Below are 17,397 nucleotides of genomic sequence, written 5' to 3'. Positions count from 1 at the left end.
CTCTGAAAGTCCAGCCCAGGCAGAAACAGGGTAACACTGAATAAAGCAGGTGAAGCTGTCCCCTAGCACTGGGAGATGCTGGGCGCAGTCCTGCCAGACCCTCACAGCATCGCCCTCTGAGCGCTCACCCACAGCCCTGCAGTGGCTGCCTGGACGTCCTGCAGGCATGTGGCCAAGCTGTGCTCCCCTCCTGCAGACCACAGCCACTGGCGGTACCTCTAGCCATGACTACATCTCCAGATCCTTGCCCTCACATGTCAAAGGGCATATAATAATCTAGATGGTTTCTAGATATGGCCTTCCATATCTAGGAAGGAATCTTCCTCCTTTCTTTCTCTGGTAGAGGCAGACTTCAGGCGAGAAGCTACAACTTCTCTCCTAGCGAAGGCTCTGAAGTTGATGAACAAGGAGAAATGCACTGCTTCCAGAGAGCAGGGAATGGTGAACCTCTGGGTCCCCCCATGTCCGTGTTCGTCCCTACGCATGCACTGCTCTGCTTGGGGTTGGCAGCATCATCAGAGCCCCCGCCAACCCACCGTCAGCTCTCACCTATGCAGATCTCATCGTCTGTTTCAGCATCGCCGATGCAGCGGAACTTGAATTCATTGAGGGAATCTGCAAACTTGCGCTTGGCCGACGACAGATCTGTGAGAGGAGAAATGCAGACGTCAGCATGGGGGCGGGGAGCAGCACAACCCAGCACAGGGTCCCACCAGCCCCCCTGGGAATGTTACACCAAGGGCCCTCCATGCAGGGCAGGCACCAGAGGTGAGGGCCCACAGCTCCACAGTGCCCCAGAGAGCGAGCCCTGCTGCAGCACAGCTCTGTTTACAGGCACTGCTGCAGAGAACGACTGCTTTACAAGTCACAGACTCTCTCCAAGAGCCGAATCCTATTAAGTTATTACTCGAGATGACCTGAGCGGATCCAGGCTTGGCTTTTCGAACTGGCCCCATGACCCTGCACACACATCCCCAGGAACCACAAAGCTTCAGGCCTGACAGGAACTTGTTCTGAAGCAGCACAGGGACCCCAACCATGCTAAATTCCCCAAATTCCCCATGCGTTTCATTCAGTGTTCTCAACATCCAGGGAGCTTTTCGCTTTCCGTGCAGAGAACGAAAACGTGTGTTCACACAGACTGCTCCTCCCAGGCACTGAACACCAAGCGAGAGCTGTGGAAGAATTCAAGCATTCTGCTTTTGTGGTGGAAGGAAGGAGCTGAAAGCTTTCTTCAAGCACTAAAGCTGCTCTCCCAGCACCTGCTTCTATCCCCAGGGCTAATCCTGCCTGCAACTCAGCCCAGGAGCAATGCTGCACCCAGCACAACGTGCTCCTAATGCAGCAGGACCACAGAGGAATGAGGAATGGACAGCAGTGTGCAGTGCTTGGGGGTGCTGCAGGAGTGACCGGGGGTGCTAGGTTTGCCCCCAGCCCTCCAGATTGATGCTGACACCACAGTGTCAGAGGGCAGCACCTGCACAGCCCAGGATGTGCAGCAGCACCCCCAGCACAGCACCCAGCTTTGCCCCACGGAAGCTCAGAGGCTTCAGCCTGGCGCAGAACAGCCTCCTGCTCCTCTGGTATGGTAAGGAGGGGGATGTTAACGAGGAGATGACGCTAATGACTCAAGGAGCCATTTCCTCTCTGCTGGCTCCATGCTGACCCTGGCCACACTTGGGCTGCAGACACCCCGACCAAGGCCGCTGTCTCCCCACCGCAGGCCAGGCAGGGGCAACCCAAACCCAAGATGTTTTTGCACTGGTCTACAGCACTTATAAATAGGCATGGGAGAGGCCAAGAGAGGAGATAACCCCCAGTGCTGCAGTGATAAAGGAAAGTCACTCCCAGCCGCCCACTGAGTGACACAACAGCAGCTGCTAAAAACAGCATTGAGCTTGGTCAGAAATGGAGCTGGGCAGCACCCAGGGACCCAGATCCCACTGGCACATCTCACATCCCACTGCCCATCGTAATTTGGGGAGAACTCCTCCTGTGTAAGGAGCACGAGCACGGCAGCAGCGTGCTGGGAGGGAAGGGTTGACTCAGGCCTGTTTTCTCCCCAGGCATGAGAGCAAACCAAATCCTGCAAAAACTGGAGAGAAACTTCTGCCCTCCCTCATGCGTGAGCAAAATCCCGCAGCTCCCCACGCACATGAGTCAAACCTAGCCTGCACACGTTCTGCCTCCAACTTCTCTGTCTGGCTTTGTCAGCTGACCAAAAAATGAGGTAAAACCACCACCACAAAGGCAGAAAAACCCCACAGAGCGAGCAGTGCAGCTGGCCAGGGGTGCGGGCACCTCCAGGGGCTGGTCCTGCCATGGCCATTCCCCACCAGCTCAGAGAGCAGCAGGGAGGCCCAGCACCCGCAGGGATGCCCCTGGCAGCCCAGCCACAGCTTCACCAAACCCAAATTCTGCCAGCAGGCTCCCCACAAAAGATGCTGGCACACGACCCCATTGCTGCTCAGCACTTGAACCTTTCTTGCACCCACAAACACCCCCTGCAGTGTGGGGCACAGAGCTCAGCTGTACTCTCTGCTCCTCACATCAGCACTTCTAAGTAAACCTCAGCTGCCAAAACACAGCTTCTTCAAAGACCCCAGGAGCGAGGCAGGCACCCAGCACCTCCTCACATCAAAAATCTGCCATGGTTCCACACAGTGCTTTTTGTATGCCAGCAGGCAGACCAAAGCAATAAAATCCAGCGCTGCAGCAGGACTCCCCTCTCCTTTAAGGCTTCTTTATGGCACAACACAAGCAATCAGAAAGCAAGTGCAACATTCACCTGAGAAGAAGAGGAGTTGTGAACAGCAAATGCACGGCACGTTGCTGAGTCTCCTGGAGTTCATCCCAACCCCTCTGTCCTGCCTCAGCCAGGCACACACCTGGGCTGCCAATATGGGTCACTGCAGTCAGCTACGCACCGTGCTAAAATGACAGCAGGCCCAAGTCACCAAAGTTCTCCATCTGTCTGTCCTCTCCGTGCTCTGGGGAAGGGCAGCTCCTGCCCCACATTCTCCCTCATCTGCTGCGGGTTCCTCTCCCTTCTCCATCTCCATCCCGGGTGTTCAGGACAGGCTGTGCTGATGGCAGCACGGCAATTCCTTAGCAAAGCCAACTTGACAGGAAGCAGGCACAGGCACTGTGTGCTGGAGGTCCAGCTGCGTAACTATGGCAACAAGCAATCCAAATAAAATGCCCTTTAAAAAGTGATGTATTGGCTTGTTACTGCAATATAGGGTTACCAGCTAAAACATTTACGGGAACAGCTACAGTAGCGCTCCACTCCCTGAGAACTCTGCCCTTCCTGGAGGAGGGTTACAGCTCTCACAGGGTGCCAGAATGGGAGAAAGCTGCAGGCAGCTGGGGACGGGCGGCAAGGAAGGAGATGGTGGTGACCCTGCTGATGCAGTGCAGAAGACAGGGCCGTGGGCAGGCTGGGAGGGCTGCAGCACGTGGCCCCAGCCAGGACCTCAGCGGGGATCCCCAGCCACGTCCATCATTCCCCGCAGCCCTGTGAGCGGCACCAAGCCCTGCTTGCCCAGGTCCCGCCAGCAAGGCTGCCAGCATCCTCAGAGGCACAGCTGCCAAGGGCAGGCCGTGAACAGCTCAGCTCATCTCTGCCTGCAGAGCTCCTTCCAAAGCTCGCAGAGGCCAAAAGCACAGCAGGCAGCAGCCCTCCAGCCTGGGCGTCCCCCGCGCTGCCCCCCACTCATCTCTGCTCCCCGGTGCCACCTCCTCACCCCCACCATCCTGAAGAATCGTCCACATCATCCTTCTGCAAAGCGGCTTCTGTTACCACCTGGGGACTGGAGTGCCTGTTTCCCAAACACAAAGCCCCTCCCCAAGACATGTGGAAATACTGCAGAAGGGAATTTATAGAACGTAGAAACTGATTTCACAACTCCACCCCCAGCACAAGGAAAGTCCCATCCTGACCCTGTGGCACACGGAGGCAGCAGGCAGAGCTCCTGCAGGGCAGCACCAGGTTCCTACCAGGAAACACCGCATTGCTGCACAGAGCAGAAGCACGGGTCTGTTTGGGGCCGGCTGCACGCAGCACAGCAGGCTCAGTGCTCACCCTGCCCAAACACTGTGCATGCTTGCAGCGGCGTTGCTACACTTCCTCTGAAGAAAATTGCTTAATAATCTATATTTAATGCTCACTTAACAACAGGAACCGCACCGCCTGCCCCTTCCTTCCCCGCCACAGGGAGCAGGCAGCTCAGCTGGATGGGGCCAAGCAGCCTCAGCACAGGAGGCTCCTGGCAGTGCAGGGGCTAATTCCACACCAACTGCCCTCACCCTGCTACATCTCCACAAGGAACACTGCTCACCCCCACACAAGTATCCCTCATCTGGCTACACCAACCACAGAACCACGGAGGTTGGAAAAGACCTCTCGGATCCCTAAGTCCAACCCCAGCGCCATGCCCACAGACCGTGTCCCCAGTGCCACATCCCCACAGCTCTGGAGCACTTTGGGGCAGTGCCTCCCACTTCCTGGTAGCTGTGCCAGTGCTGACTGCCCTCTGGATAATAATTTGTTCCTAATATCCAACCTGAAATTTTTCCTAATAAGCAACACCCACACTCAGCCTGTCGATGGCTGGTCTCACAGCGCTCACTGACAACTACAAAGGCTGGAAACCATCAGCTGCTCCCTCGCTGACATGTTTCTTCCAGCTTCTCAAAAAAAAAAAAAAAAAAAAGCATCTGCTTCCCAAACTATCAGCCAGTTACCATGAACAATCACTGGGGCACAAGTCCTGCACAGACAGCCCTTCCAACAGCCACAGGCTCAGGTGCTTCAGTGCTGCCCTGCAGCTCTGCAGGAGGAAGAGGCCGGGGAGCCGTTCCAGCCAACCCCACCAGCAGTGCTGCCCCGTGGGGCTCTGGGGGCCATTGGAGCAGCATGAGGCTGCCCTGCAGCTCCCAGCACCCGCAGCCCTTCCCTCCACCCAGGGCCTGGCCCAGGACTGCATGAGCAGAGCAGCATCAGGAGAGCCCACGAGGGACTTCTTGGAACATCTCAGCAGCAGTCGTCCTGGCACAGAGACCCAAACACACCCACTGCAAATAAGCTCACTTCAGAGCTGGTCCTGATCCACGCTGCATCCATGCAGGGCCAGAACCCCAACGCAGGAGCCCCTCCTGGCAGGGCTGGGGCTCACAGCTCTGTGCTCAGGGCAGGACAGCCACAGCCCTGATCCCATGAGAGCTCACAGCCCCAGAGCCCACGCCAGGCCGGGACCCCACACAGCTGTCATCACAATTAGCCATGACTCATTTAATAAACAACCCATCCGCCGGGCGGCTGCGGTTAATCAGTGATTTAGTGTGGGGCTACAGCTGCTGGCAGGTCCTGCCTTTGGTTCACCGCTCAACTCAAAATAAAAACCACAGAGAGAAGAGGGGTCAGTGTGCTAGGGAAGGGACGGTGCACAGAGCCCTGCAGGTACAGCCGTGCTGCCCACCCTCAGCAATGCAGCCAAACCCCTTAAGCCCGGCCAGGAGAGGCTGCACTGCGTTCAAAGCTCAGCGAGCATCCTCTCAGCGACGGCTTTCTGTACTCTGCTTCCTTTAAAAATAGACAGCACATCCTCCTAAGGAAGACCTGACGCCAGGCAATGGGATAAACTGGAACGACAATGGCTGCACGCACAGACAGCACAGAGACCAGGCTTTAATTCACACCCATTGCCTCTGCTGGGTCCTCTGCTCCGAGCAGCCGAGCACACTGTGCTGCTCTGCAGCCCATGCATCATCGTATGCCTCGCTTCACACACTCAGAGTGGATTCATACGGCAAAATGTTTGCCAGGGGGACAGAGAATCCATTGTGGGATGAATGGGACTATTGACTGGGCTCAAATAGCAGATCAGATTTGAGTAACACACTGAAGACATGAATTATTTTCATGGTATTTTAAGAGATAAAAGTTCTGCGCTTCACAAAAAACAAAGTCAGTCTTTGGCAGGCCTGCCCGGCTGCACAGCTACAACTGCTCCCAGTGCCCAGCAGCACAGCACCCTGCCCGTGCCATCCCTCACCCCACATCGCCGATGTCACCGCTGGTTTTGGGAGCACTGCCAGCCCAGGATGTTTGTGCCGTGCTCTCCAAGACGCCCCATGAAAGGCACTGAAGATCCAAGAGAAATGAAGGCAGGAGGACAGCAGGTCTCCTGGGAATGCTGCTGGTTTCCAGGAAGATGGAGGAGCCTGCCTTTGGGGTGCTGGGGACAGCAGGTGAGCACAGCCACAGCACTGACAGCCCCTGACTGTGGAGGACAAGGTGAGGCCGGGCACCGGAATGCAGCTGTACAAAACTCATTTAGAACAGATCCAGGGAGAGAACAGCCACACGGGACATCAGAGCCACTGAGTTACCAACTACGTGCCCTACTTTGTGCACACAAACCCAGCAAATATCGGGCCCCAGCCCCCACAGTGGGACAGCAGGGGCTACAGCTGGGTTTAGCAGCCCCGGGAGATGTCACCTACATCCACCCTCACTGACCTACATTAACAGCAGGGAGAACTGCAAATCACACGGCACGCAGGGACAGCACAGCATGACCGCCGCGCAGGGCAGCGCTGCACCGCTCCGTGCAGCCACAGATGAAGCCCAAAGCTGGCACTGAGCCTGCACTGGGCGCCGTGCAGAGCTCGGCCTCAGGAGCACCCTGCAGCTCGGCTCACACACAACGTGAGGCACCGCTTCCTTTCATTCACGTTGGACCTGCTGCTCTTCCATTTCCGTCCGATCTGAGGAAGCCGATCATTAATCAGAGCCCTCTTCCTTCTGCCCCGTGTGTTTGCCTTGTTCCTGAATTCCAACCGGCCCCAGCCACTCGCTGATCCCCGCACTGCCAAGCTCGCCAGCTTCCAGGCACGGCTCTCATGTAGCTCACATCCTTCCTGCTCAGCTTTTCTCACCATTTACCCGTGCAATTCCTATCACAGCAAACCCACAGCAGCACCTCCATGAACAGATCCCGCCGCACACAGCCGAGGAGCTGTGGGCTGCACACCAGCCCCACGGGGACACCGGCGCATCAGGGCACGGACTGCAGGCATGCAGGGGATTAATCCTCCATTTAACCCTCCATTAGAAATCCTCAACAAGCAGCCAGCAGAGCTTCCAAAAGCAAACGGCACCAAACCGACAGCTGAGGGCGGGCAATGGCACGGCTCAGCACTGCCCCTGTGCTGAACGGCTTATTCATGGGGTGAAGCACCAAGGGCTGCACAAGCACATCCTGCTTCCCACAGAAGGGCCCAGCATGCTGCAGCACCCAGAAAGAGAAGGGGCGTGAGGCCAACACTGCAGTGGACACCGTTGGGCCAAACAGCCCCAGGACAGGAAGCAAAGCAGCATTTCTAGGCCTGCCCTGCAGTGTCCAAGCTGCCCATGCTGTGGGTGGCCCCCCAGGGCAGTGCTTCGTGGCAGCATCCTGCTGCTCCCACCATGCACACCCAGACAGGGATCCCAATGCCATCTGAAACATGGGGGTCTGCAGGGTACCCCCAGCTCCTTCTGCCCGCCTGGTGAACACAGTGGGGGAAAAAAAAAACAACCAAATCTCTCCACTTCCCTGTCCAGCTTCCACGTCTGGCACTTCTCCCCGTGTTTATTTTTGTTCACATCCTGGTGTTGTTTTATGGCAGCCCCTCCCCCAGCCCCTTCCTAACCTGTAATCTCACCAGTAAGTAACTGCTGGCGTCTGGCAGCTGGCGTGCTGCTGGGCTGAGCCCAGGCCCTGAGCATGGGCATGGAGACAGGTGGGAGCAGGTGAGGGATTGGAACAAAAGTAACTGGAAATGTTGGATACACTCCCTGAACAGGAGGAATACGGCAAGACAGCAAACCTGGTGACAGCTCAAGTGCCTGGAGAATTCAGGGAAGTGGCAATGAAATGGAAAACCACTGCCCTGAACGCTGCCAGAAATGCCAGGGCATGTTGCTAACAGGTCCAGAGCACCAACAGGGCTGGGAAAAGGCATCCGAGAGCAGCGCTGCTGCACGGAGAGCGGCGCGGACAAATAGGGAAACAGCTATCATGTCATTCCTGTTTGCTATTTGCAAGCCTGAAGCTATGACAGACATTCCAGGCTCGTGCCGGGCAGTGAGGATTCCAAGAGTTGCATCCCCTGCCTGCACGACACCATGCTCCAAGCCCTCCCCATCATATCCCCATGCTGTGCCATGAGCACCGCAGCAGCCGAGCTGCTGTTCATTCCTCCCCTGAACCCCCTCTGTTTCTCTCTTCGTAAAACCTGGAAGAATAACTCATAGAACCCAGTGCAGGTTACTTGACCCTCACCGATGTAATAATTCATTGGCTGGAGCCTGGAATCACATTTCATTAAAATAAAATGCTCTGCCTGAGACAGTTAATCAATTTACAGGACACTAATCCAAAAGAAATTTGCTCCTGACCATGTTAATAACCATTAGGAGCACAGACGGGCAGCGGGGCAGCCTGAGCACAGTGCTGGCAGCACCTCAGCACTCGGGGACCATCCCTGTCACAGCCCCCGACCAGACACCATGTGTGGGAGCAGATTACCAGAGGCACTAGCCACGTATTTGGATTAGTTTGTTATTAAATCTAATTTGTTAATAGCCGGCCTGGCAGGGAGCCTGCTTGACTCCTCAGGAGGCAGGTGCCAAAGCATCGGGGTGCCTTTGGGCAGGGGGTTGGAACAGCAGAGCTGCTCCAAATCCCAGCTCAGAGAGGGGCGAAAGCCAGGCAGCCACTGCTGAGGCAAGGGCTGCATCCCAGCACAGCGCGGGGTCAGCAGCCCCACAGCAGCCTCCCCTTCCTCCCAGGAAGCTCACGGAAATCCTTTCGCCTCCGGTGCTTCTTCACCAAAGAGCAGGAAAAAATCCCACCGTGCGCTCACGGAAACGTCCCTGACGAATGAGTCAATTGTTCCTGCTTCTACAGAAGAAAAAAAAACCTAAAAAAATACACAAAGTACCAGCAGAGGCACAGGCATGATGGGCAGCCCAGGATAGAGCTCCAGGACACGGCATAAGCCCGGGTCCCACAGCACCCTGATGCCATCACGGTGCAGAGGTGACGGGGAACCCAGTGACACGCGGCCACCAGCACCAGGGCAGGGCCCTCCAGCCCCCAGATTCTGCAAGAAACAGAAAGAGCCACGCTCTGCCCAGCCCCGCCGGGCACACGGGCCGACGCTGCTGCCGGCTGCAGAGGAAGAGCAGGGCAATCCCAGGGAGCAGCTCTGTTTTGCAATGTGTTATTTTCTGTAAAACATCGCTAAGCAACCAGCATCCAACCAGGGCACCATTCTGCACGGACCGGCGGTTCAACTACAGCAAAGCAGCAAAGGGAAACCATTATTTTTTCAAGTACTCCTGAACAGGCACACCCAGGTCACTCCACAGTGGCACACTTTGCACGGACTCCCTTACGCTTCCCCACGAGGTCCCACAGCCACCAGCAGGGAACAAGGCCACGCGCAGCACGGCAGCCCCACACCATAAGCTGCGTCACTGTGCCCACTGATGACAGCAGAGCCCGCGGCTCCCCTGCAGTGACCACGGGGAGCCGTGCCTGCAGCACCAGAGCTCCCACCCCTGGAAAAAAGTTTGTATTTTCCAGCAGTTTTATGAGCTATTTATTGCCTGCCTGTAGATAAACAGTGTGTATCTTTTCAGAAGAGATTCCTCACTGCTGCAGCCCGGAACAAAGGCAGCATTTTTGTCTTTAGGACAAACACGGAGCCATCAGGGCAGCTCATCGTGTCCCCACCGCTGGCAGGTCCCCAGCAGACAGGAACAGCACGGCCACCAAACCACGGCTGGGGCCACCACCGCCTCAAGAAAACGCCTCCTTTCCAACAACCGGGAAAAAGAAACAGCAAGGAGATTAAAATCAGCAAAGAGACCACAGCAAAGGGTGTGCACGTGAGCTGACGGAGCGCTGCCGCCTGCCAGCCTGCGACAAACGCCGTGTGCCCAAATGCTGCGAGCACAGAGGAAGCGGCATCTGCGGCCCCTTCCTGAGCACCGCCGGCCGCAGCACGTGTGCTGCAGGAACCATATGGTTCGGGGGCTCGTGTGCTTCGCATAAACCCCGGTGAGGAGCAAGCTTGGCATTAACACAGACAGCATCCCCTCCCTGCACTGCACCGCAGTCAGCGCCTCACCGAGCATCCCAGCATTGGATTCCCTGCCCTGCAGAGCCCACGCATGTGGCACTGTGACCTGCAGCCACGTGGGCATGGGCATCACCCAGCCTGCAGGGAAACGCAGAGCTCTGCTCCTCCACACACCCTGGGACCATTTGGGCTGCACAGACCCGAGGAGCACGTGCCTGCTGCAGGCACCACAGAGAGCCACGGAGCTCCGGCACAGAGCAATTAACGCAAACAGGTGGAAATGCCTTCACAGCATGGAGGGAATGTGCCAGGAAAACGGGGAAAAACAGGCACAGTGGCTGCGCTGACAGCTCCTCACATGCTCGGAGGAAAGGGGAGATGATGATTCACGCAGAGCAGCAGTGAGGCGAACAAACTGTGCGGAGCTCAGAACAAACTCCCCCCGCTTTCTCTCCACTCCCCACCCACAATGGGTCACGCTAAATCTATTCATCACGCTGCACATGAAACCAGCTCGTTTGGTTGTGCTTCAAACCAACACATCAAGGAAAAAAAAAAAGTAGAAACATAAGCAGCGATGAATACCTGGCACAGCACAGCCTCCTGCGGGGCGAGCTGCTGGCAATGCCAAAGGGAAGCAGGAGGGCTGCCCAAAGGGCTCAGAACCAGAAGCACAGCTCAGGACCTGGCACATCACCTCTGCTGTACCTTGAACAGGCGGGCTGCTCTGAGCGTTCCTGTTGGCTCAGGATAGGCAGCAATGGGGCATGGTGTGAACCAAGCACGGGGCTGGCAAGGCAGCAGCTCTGCACTGAGCCCAGCTTGGGTCTGAGGGGCACACCAGGATTTTGGGCTGCCCATGAAGGAGCAGAGGAGCACACGGTCACCTCTCCACCTTCACAGGGAGGACCCCAAAAAGCACAGCTCTGCTCACCCATGTGCTGCAGCCTGGCAGGACGCCCCCAGCCAGGAGACAAGACCTGATGACACCAGGTGATGGACTGCTCCAGGCAGGCAGCAGGCACTGGCACTGTGCCGGCCTTATCTCACCACACCGGGCGATGTGGCACAGGGAGGAGCCGTGGGGCAGGAGAGCACAGGGCTGCGTGCCAAAGCCCCAGCACCGCCATGGAAACAGCATTTCCTTGCACGCAATTCAGCGTTGGTACGGGCTGACACCCCCAGCCCAGCCCACTGCCCCCAGCACACAGGGAATGCAGTGCCCTGCGCTGCAGGAGCGGAGATCAGCTGCAGCAGGGCACCCACAGCCCTGCAGAACTGCCACTGGGCACGGCTGCACACCATGCCAGGAGCACGAGCAGGACCTGGTGCTACAGGAAGGACACGACATCACACCCCATACCCTCCCTCCTCTTGGATCCAGCCACATGCAGCTTGCATTTCCCCCCCAAAATACAACAAGCACTTTCCTGAGCAAGGACAGCAGCTCAACCCCTCACATCACCACACCGTGCATCGCAACGCACGAATCCAGGTTCAGAGCTCTACACGAGCAAAAGCTCTGTCAGGGAGCTGCATCCCAGAGCAATTTAAGTAATGAATTCACAAATTCAAACTCTGCTGCCTGTCCAGACCCTAATGCTCAGCAGCCTCTTCCTCTGGTGCAAAGCCCCAGTGCAGCAGCAGCACCTCTGGTACCTACGGCAGGATGGGGCACAGGGAAGACGTGGGGTGCCTACAGGGCAGACCAACAAGCCCTGTGCCAGGAGGGGCCAATGGTGCCCAAGCAGAGGACACTGCCCCTGAACCACAACGTGTGAATGAGTGAATGCAGCACCTGGCAGCAGGAAGGCTGTATCCAACCGCTCCTTCTCAGCATCAGACAGCAGCTGCAGACTTTCTGCTGCCCAAATGCTTTTTAGAAAGAGGCTGTGACACACGGGTTGGTGCCCAGCCCTGCAGAGCTGACAGCAGCTGCACAGCAATTCCTCCAAAACTCACAGCAGAGACCTCAGCAGCAGCAAGCACCTCCAGAGCAGGGCACGATCCTACTGCTCACCTCCAGCAGGGAGGCAGAGGAGGAGCCTTCAAGTTGTACTGAAAGTGAAGCAAAGTATTATTAGCTGTCCTACATCTCATTTGAATAAAATTCAAGACAAGCTGCTAAGTATGTGGCTACACGAGCCACGCAGGTCATGCAAAAGAGGCAAAGGAGCTCCGGCCCCGAGCTGCCAACCACAGGCTGCTGCCACACCAAGTGCTCCTCACAGCCCTCAGAGAGGACAGGGAGGTGGAAAATCCACCCTGACATGGCTGAGCCCTGAGGCTGGGGCCGGCTGCAAAGCTGCACCTTTGCTACAGGAATGAAGCAGAAAAATCAGAAGCAATTCATCTGGAAAAAAGAACGAACAAAGTCCCACGTTTCACAGCTCAGATCAGTGCAGGATACCCCCACGGACACAGCTGGGTGCTCTGACATTGGAATTCCATGCAGTGAGATGGGACAGGGCTCACCACGGGGCTGCTGAAGGTTGGGGAGCTGGAACAGATGCACTCTCAATGTGTGGATGTCTTATTAATACAGAGAACATAACCCTGGGTGCCTGCTAAGGATGCCCTGCTGCTCTGAACAGCATCACTTAGGGCAAACACATGGGACATCACACGGGCTGCAGGCAGCAGAAACCCCAGCAGAGCAGGAATCTATGGCACTGCCAGAGAAAGATCCAGAGAAGGCAGTCAGATTTCAGAAGCACGAGATACCACCACCTGCTGCAATTACAGCGCTAAAATAGGAATTGAGTGAATAATGGAGCTGGAGCATCAGACGGGCACGGAGGATAAAAGCAGCCATGCAGCATGGAGCTCTCATGCTAAGCCCCAGTCCCACCACGAACACTGGGCAGGACAGAGCCAGGACCCCCCATCAGGGCACAGCCAGAGCTGACCCAACCCAACCCCAGCACCAAGCCCACAGGGTTCATTTTCAGTATCCAGAAAGCACGGTGCTCTTTTTCCTTCAAAATTGAGTCTGCAAGAGGTGAAGCTGTCTCCTGGTAATGAATGCATCTCCAGTCATTACGGCTGCCACCATGCTGGAAAGGTCAGGGTTGAAGCCCTGCATCTCAGCCTCTCCTCCCTCCAGCCCGTATGCAGGGCTTGGGTTGGTACAGCTTCCTCCACAGAGGAGTAGGGCAAAAGGGATGAAAGCCATCAGAGCAGCCGTTTGGGTTTCTTCCCCCCACGTTCAGCACAAGGCCTTTTGCTCAGGCAACACCCAGGGTGCAAAGTCTTCAACCAGGCATACACCTCCAGCAGCACAATTTGGAACTGGGTTCATGGAGTCTGACACATTTCCTTATTCCCAGAATAAGCCCTGCTTGTACCAAATGAAATTAATTGTTTGGGTTGAACAATGGCAGAAAGTTTCACTTTTGCTTCCAGGCGGAGCTGCAGCCATAGGCACAACCCTGGGCACAGCACAGCAGCCATGCAGCAGAACACACACTGAGCACCCGATGGAGGCTGCTGAGAGACAAACCACAGCCACACACCTCTGCACACACTGCACACAACAGATGGGCAAAGCTCTCCCATGATGATGAAGATGAGAGGGGAAATCACAACTACCTTGTTTTGTTAAGCTGTGTGGCAGCTGTGGAAAAGTCCCTGTGCACAGCAGGGCCCCTGGTGCACACACTCAGGGAAGAGCATGGGGCGCTTTGCACCAAGCTCCCATTTGCTAAATGCTGCTGAGCAGAAGCAGGGAGCAGCACAAGACAGGGCACCACGGAGCCACACGCAGCTCTGGCTGGAGCCTGGGTGCACAGAGCCCTGCAGCAGTGGCAGCCCTGCTCCCCCTGTCACAGCCATCACTAGGCGAGGACAGAGCTGACACCTCCAACCTCCATCCCACCACCAAGCATCCGGATCTGCAAGGCCACCAGAAATCCCAAGGCACACAGGGACGTGCAGGCGGCACAGCAGGACCAGTCGGGTGCCTTCAAATTACTGCCTGGGAGAAAGAGGAGCATCCAGAATGAGGCGGCCAGGCACAGGGCTGCCACCCTCACCCACTGCCCCAGAGTGCAGGGAGGTGACAGCCCTCGTCACCGTGGGACACGGCCCCTGCAGGGGACACCGCAGGGGGCACAAAGTGTCAGCAGCGTGGGCACCACAGCGCCCGTGATGGAGAACAGCAGAACAAGTTCAGCGCACGATGCTCTGAGTGCATTATTCACGTCCCACTTCAGGTCTCTGCGTTTGCAAAACTTTCTGAATAATTGATGGCTGGTGCACGAGGGAGGACGAGGGACGCACTGCACTGAAAACCAGGTCACCTCCATGCTGGGGCACACAGAAGGGAGACAATGGGAGCGGGGCAGATCTGCACTGAGAAGAGCGGTATTTATCTGCACTCACAGCCTCACACACCCAGAGCTGCTCGGACATCACAGGGCATTTTGAAAGAGCAGTCCTACAAGCCAACCTTATTTCAGCCTTCTGGATTGTCGTTTATTGTAGTGAAGCCACAAAACCTACACATCAGCACCGCCTTTACCCTCACGCAGGGCACACGCACAGCAACCAGAGAGAGCAGCTCCACAAAACCCACGGGAAAGGTCTGACACCAGCACACAGCAGCGGGGCCGATGCTGAACCAACAGCTGGAGCACGGCTGCACCCCGCAGCGCCGCACCCCTCGCACCCAGCGCCCATCTCAAAACAAAGAGGATGTGAAATGTTCGGCAGAAAACGCAAGAGGAAGGAAAACACGAGTGTACGTCGCCAAGACTTCAAGCAATTTCGGTTCCGCGCCGCCGCCCTGAGCTGGGGGCCCCGGGTGCACAGCCTGTAACCCACACACGGCAGGGACAGATGGACGGACGCGGTGACGGAGGCGGGAGCAGCACTTGGCAGCCAGGTGGGCAGCGCCGCTGCAGCCGCGTGCCACACAGCCCTACCCAGCGCACCCCGTGCACAGCGGGATCCCCTCCCACCTCAGACAACCACGAAACAACACAGCCCACCTGGCCCACCTGCTCCGCACCGCAGCTTGTGGCAGATCCCCAGATCCACACCTGCAGCACATCAGACAGCCTGATGGGGACCCACGCATTTATCCCTTAAACGCGTTTCCAGCCAAGAGTACCCCAATTTGTTCAGGAACGACACGAACGCTGCAGGCACGGCCACCACCGCGCCCCAGCCCCGCAGAACAACGCGTGCCCCAGCGGGCGCCTGGTCCCGTCCCACCCGACCCGCTGCCGGGGGACGCCCCGGTGACCCCAGCGACCCTACGCGGGATCCCCCCGGGGCACCCGCAGAGCCCCCTGCATCCTAGCGCGGGCATCGCGGCGTCACTGGGAACGCTGCGGGTGCCGGGGCCGCCCCGTGCCGCAGCGGTGAGCGCGGGGCCGGGCCAGGTGGGCTGCGGGAACCTGGGCGGCGCGGGGGAGGCGGGAAAGGCCCGGCCCGGCCGCCCCCCGCCCCGCACTTACTCTTGAGGGCGACGATGAGCGACTTCCCGTCCTTGATGAGCTCCTTGATGAACTTGTTGGTCTTCTCCAGCTCGGCCTCGTGCGAGCGGAGCCGCTCCCGGAACTGCGGGCTGTCCAGGCAGCACTCGCTGAATTCCAGCGCCGGCAGCCCCATGCCGCCCGCCGCCGCACCGCGAAGAATTAACAAAAAAATTAAAATATATATTGTTTCCTTTTTTTTGGACGAGAAGCGCTCTCCCGCCTCTCAGGGAGCCGCCGCCGCCGCCGCGGGGCGCGCCCCAGAGCGGGCCGGGCCGGGCCGAGCCGTGCGGGAGCGCCGGGGGCGCCGCTGCCGCCGCTCTGGGGCCGCCGCCCGGGCAGGGCTCGCGCCGGGCGCGGCGCCGCCTCCCCCGCTCGCTGCCGGCCCGCGCCGCCGCGCCGCGCCCCCGCCTGGCCCCGCCCCCGCCGCGCTCGCAGCCAATGAGCGACCCCGCAGCGCGGCGCCACGCCGCCCGCGTCTCGCCGCGCCCCTCGCGGCCGTGGCCCCACCCCCTCCGTCCGCACAGCCAATGGGGGGCGGTGTGAGCGCGGTACGGGTGGTCTCGCGGAGCTGCGCGCGCCGCGCGGTCCACGTGTCTCGTTCCGTTTGCGCTGTGGGCTGTGCTGCTGCCCGCGTTAATTGCGCCCGTTAATGAGCCCGCGAGGCGGCACCTGAGGCGCGGCGCTGGTACTGCCCGGCGGGACGCGCCGCCAGGCCCCGCTACCCCGTCCTTACAGCGCGTCGTGCGACGACCGGCCTGCTGGATGAACGCGGCGGGCGCGTGGACAGTCCCCCACCGCGAGCTCCTGGGATGAACCTCGGGCACGGGGCGGCTCCCGCTGCTCTCAGGTTTTGCGTTGGCAGCCAAAAGTCGGGCAGGAGCAGACCCTCAGTAGTGATACAGGGACGCACGCTGTGCGGGCCCCGTGGGTGTGAGAACGCGCGTTCTGGTGGCAAACAGCCGAGCGAACGCCTGCAGCGCGTCCCCAGCCCCGCGGCAGGGTGGGCAGGCGCGCTCCGGGACGGCTGGCCCAGCCCACCCGCGTGCAGCCAGCGGGAGCCGCTTTCGGGGCAGAGATCTCTTGGTCGCCGCGCCCCGCTCCCAGCGCTCAGCACAGCGGGCAGAACCCCGCTCTGCAGGCAGACCCAGCCCGGACGGAGCGCGGCGGCCGGGCGGCATTCCTGTCCAATCAGCCGTGAAACGCACCGCCGAGCCGGAGCCAGCGTCGTGCTTTTTGCAGACGGGAAAGCGGGCGCTTCTGCACAAAGCCGCGGGGCGGGCGGTGCTGGAAGTGAATCCAGCCGTGTTCGCTGGGCCGTGGCACAGCCGCCCACCTCAGCGCCCGCTCCGGCAGGTCGGATGCGCGACCTTCTCAGCCGTCGCAGCGCAGCCTGAGCGGGGCTGAGTCACCGCCTCCCAGCGCAGTTTGCAGGCGCAGCTTTTTGCATGCGGTCCCCTAATTACAGAAGGGATGTAATAGTAATTAATGCTTATCTTGCAGGCAGGATATAAAGTTTAATTAGCTGTCATTTATGCCATATGCACAGAGCCCTGTAAAAGCACTCGATGTTGTTATTTGGATTATGCTCCTTTTTTTTCTACACTGTACAAACCTCAGCAGCGCATATTTTGGTTTTATCCTTCCACATCCCTATCATTCCTATGAAGAAAGTGTTCCAGCACTTGCAGCTAATACAGAAGAGCCCGTACCTGAGTTTGTAGGACACCGCCTTAGAGGATCAGAATATCTGGGGCTGGAAGCTAAATTTCTTTTGCCA

The 17,397-nt window shown here is 58.2% G+C and overlaps 1 protein-coding gene across 4 annotated transcripts in view; it reads right to left on the bottom strand.

Moving 5' to 3' along the window:
- The window catches only part of ARHGAP26 (Rho GTPase activating protein 26), a 99,082-nt gene extending 83,214 nt beyond the window's left edge, over nt 1-15,868 (bottom strand). For 2 of the 4 annotated variants that reach the window (XM_052689558.1, XM_052689560.1), the window contains exons 1-2: nt 15,600-15,868; nt 550-645 (exon numbers count right to left, since the gene is read on the bottom strand). In XM_052689558.1, the coding sequence (XP_052545518.1) occupies nt 550-645; nt 15,600-15,753 (250 nt within the window). In that variant the 5' untranslated portion in view covers nt 15,754-15,868. The remainder of the gene's footprint in view (nt 1-549; nt 646-15,599) is intronic. The other 2 variants (XM_052689557.1, XM_052689559.1) reach the window with 1 other exon arrangement.
- Nucleotides 15,869-17,397: the final 1,529 nt, after the last annotated feature.

The sequence above is a fragment of the Tympanuchus pallidicinctus genome, unplaced genomic scaffold, assembly GCF_026119805.1.
Source record: "Tympanuchus pallidicinctus isolate F22 unplaced genomic scaffold, pur_lepc_1.0 scaffold25, whole genome shotgun sequence".
NCBI classification, from domain to species: Eukaryota; Metazoa; Chordata; class Aves; order Galliformes; family Phasianidae; genus Tympanuchus; species Tympanuchus pallidicinctus.
The sequence above is the reverse complement of the archived record's forward strand: the minus strand, read 5'-3'. Positions and strand labels throughout refer to the sequence as shown.